The sequence below is a fragment of the Bison bison genome, unplaced genomic scaffold, assembly GCF_000754665.1.
Source record: "Bison bison bison isolate TAMUID 2011002044 unplaced genomic scaffold, Bison_UMD1.0 scf7180017864531, whole genome shotgun sequence".
NCBI lineage: Eukaryota > Metazoa > Chordata > Mammalia > Artiodactyla > Bovidae > Bison > Bison bison.
In genome coordinates, this window is record NW_011495081.1 from 8149077 (window position 1) to 8160288 (window position 11212).

Consider the following 11212-nt stretch of genomic DNA (forward strand, 5'->3'; position numbering starts at 1 on the left):
AGTCTGTTTTGCAACCACAGTTGTCAACCTCAATAAATTTAACATTTGTGCATTAGTTTGAACTAATCTACCTATTCATATTTCAATATTACCAACTGCCCCTATGATGTCCTCTATAACTTCTCCCCTCTCTGGTACTGGAGGGAAAGAAAAGGGCCAGGTATTAGATTCAGTCATCAGGTCTCCTTAGCCTTCTTGAATCTGGAACATTCCACAGCCTGCCTTTATTCTTTATGACATCTACATTTTTGAAAATAGAGTTTCATCGCCTCTTTTTAAAAATACAATATTCATCATTTTGAGTTTGCCTGGTAATTTGTCTCATACTTAGAGCCAAGCTCTGTCTTCTCAGGCAGAATGCTAAAACAGGGATGGTGCGTCCCCTGCAGAGGATCACATCTGGAGACACACACAGTCCAACCATCCCTCACTGATTACCTGGTCAAGGTGCTGTCCAATTTCTCCACTGAGTAATTATGGATTTCCCCCTTGCAATGAATAACAATCTGTGGGAAGGAACTGTAAGACCATCCAAGTACCCTGGTCTTTCTCTGTTGAAATTTAGCAGCTATTGATACTTCTTGCTTGATTCTGTCATTTCAGTATGGTAGTTTCAGAAGGATGACTTTCCAGCTCCCACATTCTCTTCACATTTACCAGTTAGCATTCAAGATTCTGCAGTAAACGAGAGCCCTTTCTTCTCTCCATTTATTTATTATTGGTATGAACCCACAGATTCTTATTTTTCCCCCAACACTTTGTAACTCATTACTGTCCTTCATGATTTTCGTAATCAAATTGCCCCAGATTTGGCCACTGATAGCCCCTTCAAGCTGGTTTCTTTGTCCTCGTGACATGCCTACATTTTTTAAAGCCCTTCCTTATTTTCTAGTGTAATAAGATGTTCCAGGCCCATTTTGTATCTCCCTTGCACCCTTCCTCTGTCCCTCAGAGATTCCTGGGTTTGGATTTTGATTTGCCATGCAGACTCAAAACTGTGGAAAACCCCATCTACCTGTTTATTTACTCACTGGTCCAGCCCCTCTCCAGCCAAAGGTGACCATAATCACCACCACCATGAAAACTCTGGGTTCATTTGACTGCCTGCTCTACAAGGTCGAGGTCTCTGAGTCTTTGCTCTTGTCTGTGTCACCTCCTTGCTGGTTCGGGGACATTTAAAATGCCCCCAGTAGCCACGCATGGGCCAACTGAATTGTTCCTTTACTTGTGTTTCCGTAACATTTTTTACATACCTTTATTATGGTGTTAATCTGGTATCATTGTACTTTGGTTACATTCCTGGCTAGACTGAAGTCAAATATTTTCAAGTGACCTGGGGAGGAAGGTATTTATTTTCCCTAAACTGCAGATGGGAAACCTGAGGTTCAGGGAGGTGAGCCTAAGAGAAGCAGCAGGCCACAGGGTGAGGTCTTGATTACAGCCAACTTCTGCCTGTATTCGCTGTAGCAGCTTAAGCAGGTGACGAAGCCTGTCTGTACTTCAGTTTCCCTGGAATCAATGTGGATGACAATGAACAGAAACTGCCACGTGGGGCTGTTTTATGGTGTAAAGGAGTTAATACTTGTTCAGCCTCTAGAATAGTGCCTGGCACATGGTAGCTAGCTAAGTCACTTCAGTCGTGTCTGACTCTGTGTGACCCCATAGACGGCAGCCCACCAGGCTCCCCTGTCCCTGGGATTCTCCAGGCAAGAACGCTGGAGTGGGTTGCCATTTCCTTCTCCAATGCATGAAAATGAAAAGTGAAAGTGAAGTCGCTCAGTTGTGTCCGACTCGTAGCGACCCCAGACTCGTAGGACTGCAGCCTACCAGGCTCCTCCGTCCATGGGATTTTCCAGGCAGGAGTACTGGAGTGGGGTGCCATTGCCTTCTCCGGCACATAGTAAGTGATGGGTAAATGTTTGTTAAGTGATTAAGTGATGTCATTGCAATTCAAATCCCAGTCTTATGATGATAAAGCTCCTAGCCACTGCTCTGTTGTAACTTTGTAGGATTAAGATTCCCTGAGAAGCAGTGATTCTATTTTTGTTTCTGCTTAGTGGCTAAGTCATGTCCAACTCTTTGCGACCGCATGGACTGTATAGCCCGCCAGGCTCCTCTGTCAATGAGATCTCCTAGGCAAGAATACTGGAGTGGGTTGCCATTTCCTTCTCCAGGGGGTCTTCGTGACCCAGGGATTAAACCTTGGTCTGTTGCATTGCAGGTAGATTCTTAACTACTGAGTCACTTGGGAAGCCCAGTGACTCCAGACAGTAGTTCTATTAGAGACAGCAATAAAAGGAAGCTGGTTTGGGATATAAAACATGAATAAGACAAGAGGAAGTGAAATATCCCAGCTAACTGCTGAATTAAGTCATGGACTGCGGAAGGGTGCAGGTACCTTGTCCTGACTTTGGGTCTTGGGGCACTGGCTGCACAGCCAAGGACGGACCACCAGGTAAATTCTGGGAGTTGGTCCCTCTCTTTACATGTCCTTGTCTCAAGTCAGTTGTGGGTTAGACATTTGACCCCCTGGGGTGACATCACAGAGACTGCCTGTGCATTCACAATTCTGCAAGATGGTGCTATAGACAATCAGAAAAGTTAATTATTACTTTACTGAAGATGGGAAAGGCATTAGCTGAGTTCTTGAATCTTATGTGTGTTGTACTACTGTGGGGGTTAAGAATAAAATTTACATTTCTAAAGCAAGAAGCATTTTTATTCTTACCTAATAGTTTACATAACTAAAATCTATTATTATTATTATTAATGTCGATATGGTTGAAAATGGTGGATTGCATTGTGATTGTTCTGGCAGATGACAACTGCTAGCTGAGTTACAAAATTATGTAAAAGTTTTCAGTTTAGAGACCAGGGGTAGACAGTGTTTGTCTACATGTGGAAAGGTTACTCAGGGATTAACCATTGTGTCAAATATTAGCTATTAACAATTTAGAGCAGATGCTCTACCAAACTGGGAGATGTTGGAGAACATTCTCAAGCTTGAGCATGAGTCAGGAGCATTTTTAGGGCTTGTTAAAACAAAGATTGTTGAATCCCATCCCCAGCATTTCCAATGCATTTCGTCTGGGATGGAGCCCATGAATCTTCACTTTTAATAAGTTCTCAAGTGACTCTGATATTGCTGGTTCTGGGACCACAATCGGAGAACCACTTCCCTCTGCTGATTTAGAACAAACATCCCCTCACTGGCAGTCCCTTCCACCACCTGAGTTGAAACTCAGTATAACTAGATTTGATTTAAATAGGCCACCCTCAGCAGTCAAATTTCCCAACCACTTTTAGTATTTTACAGACCAAGGGAGCCATCACTTATTTCTCCAGTAGAAAAACAAACAAAACCCAAGCAAACCTTAAAGTTTTTAAAGGAATATCATGGTTACTTAACTGTAGTATTAGATGCATGTTTCTGATGTCTTGATAATTAAACACATTAAGACTTCGTGATACTTGCCAATATTTTTACGTAACAATTGAAATACACCTGTTAGTCGGTCATTGGGACATTCTTCAACTAGAGACCTGAGAGGTGGTGACCAGCAGGTGGCGCTCTGAGTCAGTTCACGGTGGCCTGGATGCCGTGAAAGGCAAACACGCAGACGAGGTGCCTGCTTTAAATCCTCAAAGTAAGGTTCTTTTAACCACTTGTCATAAAACACCCTGAGACACACGTCTTGGAAAATCGAAGTGTCAAGCTCAGCATCTTTGCCACATTTCAAACTAGGTAATTACCTTCTCTCCCAAAGGGAATCTGTTTTATGTATTTGTGTCCTTTCTAGGTTACAGGTTTCCCAAAGGCAAAGATCTTGCCTTCCATTCACTGCATACAATGCTGAAGTGAAATGCTTGTTTTACAATAACAATCTAATTATTCTACGTCCCTCTGAGCTACATGATGACCTGTTACATACTAATTGCTAGTAATATAGAAATGTGCCTGTCTCCTATAAACCCCACACATAAACCTAAGTTTTATTTGACCTAAAGGTAAATTGCTTATTTACTTCTCCTTTTTCATATAAAGTCATTTTTCTGCCATCCCAAATTGTAAGTCATTGCCAAATACACAACACTGCATTTTAGTCAGTCATTTTTATTTTCCGCAGAGTTTTTTTTTTCAAACTACACACAACAAATACTTTGATATAATCTAAGATAATAAAATAGTTGAACAACTTTTTTTTTTTTTTTAGATTTACATTTGTATAGAAACAATCTGTGGAATTCCTCACTTCAAAACTAAGGTGTCTAAAAACAGTGATTCATCAGCATTGCTTTAAATAATTGTTTGGTTAAAAGTTGCAGTTTTCATTCTCAACTAAAATGTTGTCTCCATGCAGTGTCCCTTGGGTCCAAAGCTTAAGGCCTTGGGAAGGTGGCCAAGAAGAAGAGGATGGCCACTCTTTATCTCTGTCCTTCTCTCGTGTGGAGGACAGTGGCTGGAACAGGGTTGTCATAAAAACCAGGAAGAAAACAAATCAATTGCACATCTCTAGTTTTCAAGGGTCAAAGACATAACAAGTCTGGGCAGAATATGTCCCTATCTGTAGATGGAAGTCCCATCATGACGGCACCGCAGCCCCCGACTTTCCTTGGCTAATCATGTCAGTTATTACCAGAGGCTGTGGCCACTGTCCCTAAGTTCTCCCCCAAGGCCAGTCATTTTGTGACATTTAAGTTCTGCCCCTTGCATCATGTCACTTGGGTGCTATGTCTTGGTTCTTGGTGCCCAGTTAGAATCTACCATCCCCTAAGAAATGCCTCAGCCCACCCTCAAATCCCCAGAATGCCCGAGAGCGTAAGACCCCACAGAGACAGGGACTTTTCAGTGAATCTCCACCCCGAGAGGCTGGGGCCCCTGGCCTATATCATCCCATTGATCTTAGTCCACTCGTAGATGTCCTGTTCACACACGATGTCGGAGTTGATGAGGAGGTATCTGTCACCCACGCAGAAATGCTTCTGACAGGCGGCACATTTGAAACATTCCAGGTGATACACTTTGTCCTTCACCCGCATCGTCATCTCGTAGGCACGGATCCGCTTGTCACAGGATGCACAGAGACCATCTTGGCCGAAAAGCCTGGGGGGAAGAAAGAGAGAGAAGCTAAAAAGGCAGGTGCAGAGGTAAGACTGGAAGAAACAGCCTGAGGATGGGTTCCATGATGTAGGTTGGATTTCCAAGACGTCGCGAAGCAAGGAAGAGTTGGGTCCAGACAGACGGCCAACTAATTCATCCACCTCTCCACAACTGACTATGACCAATTCATAGTCTTTCCTAGAAGGAAGAGGGTCCTCTGACATGAAACCATGCCTGGGGCATTTGTGTTTGGCATAACTCGTTCTTCTTCCGAGCTCTCTCCTTGCTTCTAGGATGCCCTAGGACCTGCCTCTGTGAAAAGAGTCTTAACTGAAGTGATTTAAGAGGTTAGCTGTGTGTAAACTGATATAGCCATGATGAAGAAGAGTATGGAGATACCTTAAAAAACTAGGAATAAAACTACCATATGACCCAGCAAGCCCCCTACTGGGTATATACCCTGAGAAAAGCACAATTCAAAAAGGCACATGTACCCCACTGTTCATGGCAGCACTATTTACAATGGCCAGGAATTGGAAGCAACCTAGATGTCCACTGACAGATGAATGGATAGAGAAGTTGTGGCACACACATACACACACACAGGAATATTACTCAGTCATTAAAAGGAAGGAATTTGAGTCAGTTATGGTGAGGTGGATGAAGCTAGAGCTTGTTATACAGAGTGAAGTAAATCAGACAGGGGAAAACAAATGTCATATATTAACACGTATATATGGAACCTAGAAAAATAGGACTGATGAACCTGTTTACAGGGGAGGAATGGAGACACAGATGTAGAGAATGGACACAGCAGAGGAAGGAGAAGGTGGGATGAATTGAGAAAGTAGCATAGACATATATACACTCCCATGGGCAAGATAGATAGCTGGGCGGAAGCTGCTCTGTAACACAGGGAGCCCAGCCTGTGCTCTGCGACAACCTAGAGGGTAAATCAGGGCAGGGGACATATATATATCATGTATAGTTTTACATACATAATTATGACTTACTCATGTTGTACGGCAGAAACAAATACAACATTGTAAAATAATTTTCCTCCAATTAAAAAAAAAAAGGTTAGGCATGGATTGTGTGTTTCCTCCCAAGGGAACTTTTATTTTAGAAGGGGAGCAGAGTAAAGCCCAGGGGCCTTCTTGAGAGGAATGCAATGAAATGGGCCTCTTTCTGAGGCTCCCTCCCACACACTATCACATCAAGGGCTCTAATTCCACCCCCAGAGAGGGCTGGTCATTGACTTCTCCAGAGCCACACAGGCCATTGCACACAACAGCTTCTGGGAGATGGAGGGAGCTCAACAGTGAACAGTCCCTCAGGCACCCGGGGGACGAGCAGTATCTCTCCATATTGAATGGAAGATCCTAATTCAAGATCCTCGCTGGCCCAATGGCATAAGTCTCTGAAAATCTTCTCTTCTGTCATCAAAATAAAGACCCTCCCAAGTCTCAGTTGACTGGTCACTTATTTTAAGCAATATGCGGTGTCAAAGCAGGAGATGCACTATGGTGGAGCCTACCGCATGCTGAGTTGCTTCAGTCCTGTCCGACTGTGCGACCCTATGGACTGTAGCCCTCCAGGCTCCTCTGCCCATGATTCTCCGGGCAAGAATACTTGAGTGCGTTGCCGTGGCCTCCTGCAGGGGATCTTCCCGACCCAGGGATCAAACCCGCGTCTCTTACATCTCCCGCATTGGCAGGCGGGTTCTTTACCACTCGTGCCACCTACGGAGGCCGGAGCCTAGCGCAGTGGTTCTCACAGTGTAGTCCTGGGACCAACCACATTGCATCCCCTGGGAACCTGCTAGAAGCGCACACTCAGGCCCTCCTGACTGAGACCTCTGTGGGTAGAGGCCCAACCGTCTGTCTGGTCCTGAATACGGCCAGGTGATGCTAATGCAGGCTGAAGTTTGAGAATCAGCCCGCACGAGTTGGATAACACAAGTGCTGGAATCAGAAGACTCAGATTCAGGCAGGACCGGCCCTGAGTACCTAAGTGACCCTGTTGAGACCTCTGTTGACTGTGAGCTTGTGGAATGACAGTCATCACAGCATCAACCTCACCCAGCTGTTGGAGGATGGAATGCAGCAAGTCAAAGCTCCAGTGCTCAAGGGTGAAGCCAACGCTGGCTGGGTTTTAACACATTTTGGGGGTATTCCCAAAGGAGCCAGTCTTGCTGCCTGATTACATGGCATGTCAGCAGGTCTTTTCCATGGGAAACCTTCAGGGAAGTTTTAGGTAAATGGTGGTTCTTCTCAGAAGTTCTTAGGAACTTCAGCGTAGCAGCGAATCAACTGGTAGGCTCTGAGAGGATGTAGAGGCGATGAGAGCAGTTGACAAATTTAGAGCAGAATGAATGGAACCAGGAAGACGTGGTCTGTGGGTAGAGAGCTCGCAGGTACAGACAGGCTGGCTAAGTTTCCCTCCAAATCCCACTCTCCATGCGAAGATCTCCGAGTGTTTTCAAGGCCCCACCTGGGTGCAAACTCATTACTGGGGGAAGAACACTTCATCCCAAGATGGCAGATGGTGGAACTGTCGGGAACTGCCACCTTGGAGGTCATGGAGTGGAAAGACAGTTCTGATTTCCTGATTGTTCAGTCAGAGGAGTTTGGGCCTGAGTGAGAATAAACGACTCACAAAACAGCATGCGTGGAAAGCAGCCAACCGCCTGGAGTGTGTGGCCCTTACGGAAGGGGAGCGTTTATTAAAGGGAAATCAGGGGGTAAATTACACACACGTCAGGCAGTTGATGACGGGAAGCATGAAGGACTAATATCTGGGAGACACCTTCAGATCCCAACATCACCTCCAATCAGCCAGTTCTCCTGGAGCCAGGGACATCCTCTGCCTTGGCTTCCGTGTCTTAAGCTGTAAGACAAGAGAACTGAAAGGGAAGGAAGGCCTCTACAGCCCCTTCCAGCTCTGGTGTGCTGAGACTTCACTAAGTGAAAATAAGCTAGGACTTGACATCTAACTTGCACATTCACCTCTGGCACCAAGAACTGGTAACTTAGGCTGGTTATCCCAGAAACTGACCCAGAGGCCAGGATTTATTAAGGATGTGTCATCAGGGAAAACAGGTACAGTGGCGAGGGAAACCAGACAGAAGATGGAAGGCAGGCCAAGTTGCAGTCTTGGGCCAAGTCCCCCAGAAGGGAGCTTTGGCCTGAATGCACGGGGACTCTGGGGTCTAAGTTATGTCTCCAAGCGGCCTTGGCTCCAGGCAAGATTACTGGACTTCTGTCTCTGGCAGTGCCAGCCACTGGGCAAGGTCTGCTGGGCATTGGGTGGGTGGGGTGGGGGTACTGGGCAGGCTTCTGGCTTTAACAGAAAGGTGCTGTTGAAGGTAAAACAATAGGGGGTAGGGGCTGCACTGAGCACAAAAATCGTAAAAAGGGATCTGAGGGGATCTGGACTTGGTACTGACATTAACAGCTACTGTTAAGTTCCCAAGAAAACAACATAAATAGCACAGGGTTTATTTGGGTTCAGGCTTCCCTGGTGGCTTAGATGGTAAAGAATCTGCCTGTAATGCAGGAGATGTGGGTTCAATCCCTGGGTCAGGAGGATCCCCTAGAGAAGGGGATGGCTACCCTCTCCAGTATTCTTGCCTGGAGAATTCCATGGACAGAGGAGACTGGTTGGCTGCAGTCTATGGGGTCGCAGAGAGTCGGACACATCTTAGCAATTAAGAGTTTATTTAGGTTCTGCATGGGGATCTCCTGATTTTGTGAGGCTAAATGTCTGAAAAAGACTTTAACAGGCCAGGCAGCAACTGGAAACCCTGGGGAGAAGCTCTCCTGGGGTGACGGTGGGGGGTGGGGGGACGGGGGCAAGGACTGAACACCATCCCAGCACACATATCCTCACTCCTCCAACTTGCCTTTTGCAAAGGCGCTGTCAGCTATGTGAAGAATGCAAGCAAACAAGTCCATGGCTGAAGGGCCATGCCTGCAGCAAGAAACGATTTTTCTCCTCTGTCAAGAGGTGTCATGTCTGAAGCTTCCACCTGCCCATTTTAATAACAATAATATAAATATGAAAGGATGGCTGGAAACGCCTGCACTAACACAGAGTTAATTAACATGTTGCCTAGGAATGTAGCAAGGAAAAGAATTATTTCATGTCACCAAGACACAAGTTAATTAACACTGGGTCTCCCAGACTATTTTTTTTTCTATCCTTTTTAAAAATGCAAGAGATTAACAAGCCCAGGCAGCACGGAGTTTTCTTCTTGAATGTTATATAAAACCTCAGAGATAGGGAGAAACCTGGGCTCTTTTGACCTTACTCTATCTGTACTTCATTTAATAAGATTCAAATGATTTGACAGGGATGTAGTCAGGGGGCCCAGTGGGAATCATTTACCCGTCTGCTTTTCCACACTGATTTGGCAAACTAGTTGGGAGGAGAATCAGGTCTCTATTTACCCCAGTTCTATGTTCTTGTTCCTTAATAATAATAATAATAATAAATGGTGAAAATTAAAATCATGATCCTTGGAAACTTGACTTCTTTTCTCTGAACCACCAAATTTGCAAGGACTTTAATCAGGAAATTTAGGGGGGAGAAAAAGCTTATTCTGTCAGTCTCTGGGTAAACAGATAAGCTTGCTTCACCATGGAATTGCCTGCAGTTTTTGTTTTTTTTTTTTTTAATGTAAAATGCTCTGAGGGCAGGTTTGGGAGAAAGAGCTGGCCTGGCAGCCAAGGGCACTGGAGTCTAAACAAGCTTCCCTGGGTTGGGTGGTCCTAATGTATTAAGGCTGCATGCTCCACAGACCCTGTACCCCACGAAGATGGCAAAAAAAAAACTGACAGCTGCACAGTCGAGCAGGTTTGACAGCAGAGGGCATGGAGTTACCTCTGCCGCAGCTAATATGGAACTGGAAATTTCATATGAAACTAGAACATTCCAGGCAAAGGCACTCGTTTGAGAATCGGAAAATTCACATAGCCAAATGTATGACCCAGAGTATCCGAGATAGCTTCAGTGCCTGTCTCAGTGGGTGTTCTAGAGTTCCTCTTTTGCCTTTCCATTCTTCCATCACTTTGTTCATTAGGTCGGGAAAGACTCTAATGATAAACGTCATGAGGGTTACTGAAAGACAGCAGCTGACTGAAGCGACTTAGCAGCAGCAACATCTATTTGATACCCATGCACCATGCCAAGCACCTTACATGTACCACCTCATCTAATTCCCACCCCTTCCTGGAAGCAGGTACTGCTATTCTATAACCCCATTTTACAGATGAGGAAATTGAGGCTTAGGAAGGTTATGTAACTTGTCCAAGGTCACAGAGCTAGAAAGCAGTGATGCCAGGGCTCAAATCTACAGCTGACTTCAGGGCCTTCCTGCTGTGACCAAAACTGCTTGGTGTGCTGGGGTGAGATTGTACTTTCAATTTTTGTAAATTTATTTTTAATTGAAGCATAATTACAATATTGTGTGGGGTTCTGCCATACATCAATATGGATCAGCCATAGGCATACATATGTCCCCTTCCTCTTGAGCCTCCCTCCAACCTCCCACCCCATCCCACCCCTCTACGTTGTCACAGAGCACCAGATTGAGTTCCCTGAGTCATACAGCAAGTTCCCAATGGCTATCTATTTATAAACATTAGTGTATATGTTTCCATGCTACTCTTTTTAAATTTCTCATCACATTATATTGAGATCTTACAAAAGAATACTTATAACCTATGCATATGTTTTTGAAGCATCAAATGAGCTGCTAGGAATCCACCCTCAAACTTACAAGCTTCAAAACTCTCAGTTCCCTTGGCATACCCTGTGCCTTCCTTCACCACCCTCTCCCTTTGTCTGACCCCCAGAGGGAACCATTATTCTGAATTTTGTGCTCATCACTCTCTTGCCTTTAAAATATGAGAATTGGACCACACAGGCATGTGTCCCCGAGAACATGCTTCTCTAACAGGAGGAAAGGCCAACTGCTCCCCTGCACAGGGCAGCTGAGACCAACGTGATCTCACTGGCCCAGGAGGCAGGCGCCAGAGAGACAGAGCCAGGGCCCCAGGAGGGCGGCGAGGACGCACCTGAGATAGTCTCGGCGGCAGAGCTTCCGGC

The 11212-nt window shown here is 45.3% G+C and overlaps 1 protein-coding gene across 1 annotated transcript in view; it reads right to left on the bottom strand.

Annotated features, from left to right (window-relative positions):
- Nucleotides 1-4093: 4093 nt before the first annotated feature.
- The window catches only part of LMO2 (LIM domain only 2 (rhombotin-like 1)), a 7425-nt gene continuing 306 nt past the window's right edge, over nt 4094-11212 (bottom strand). Inside the window, exons 2-3 of the mRNA XM_010831836.1 lie at nt 11182-11212; nt 4094-5104 (exon numbers count right to left, since the gene is read on the bottom strand). Of these exons, the coding sequence (XP_010830138.1) occupies nt 4885-5104; nt 11182-11212 (251 nt within the window). The 3' untranslated portion in view covers nt 4094-4884. The remainder of the gene's footprint in view (nt 5105-11181) is intronic.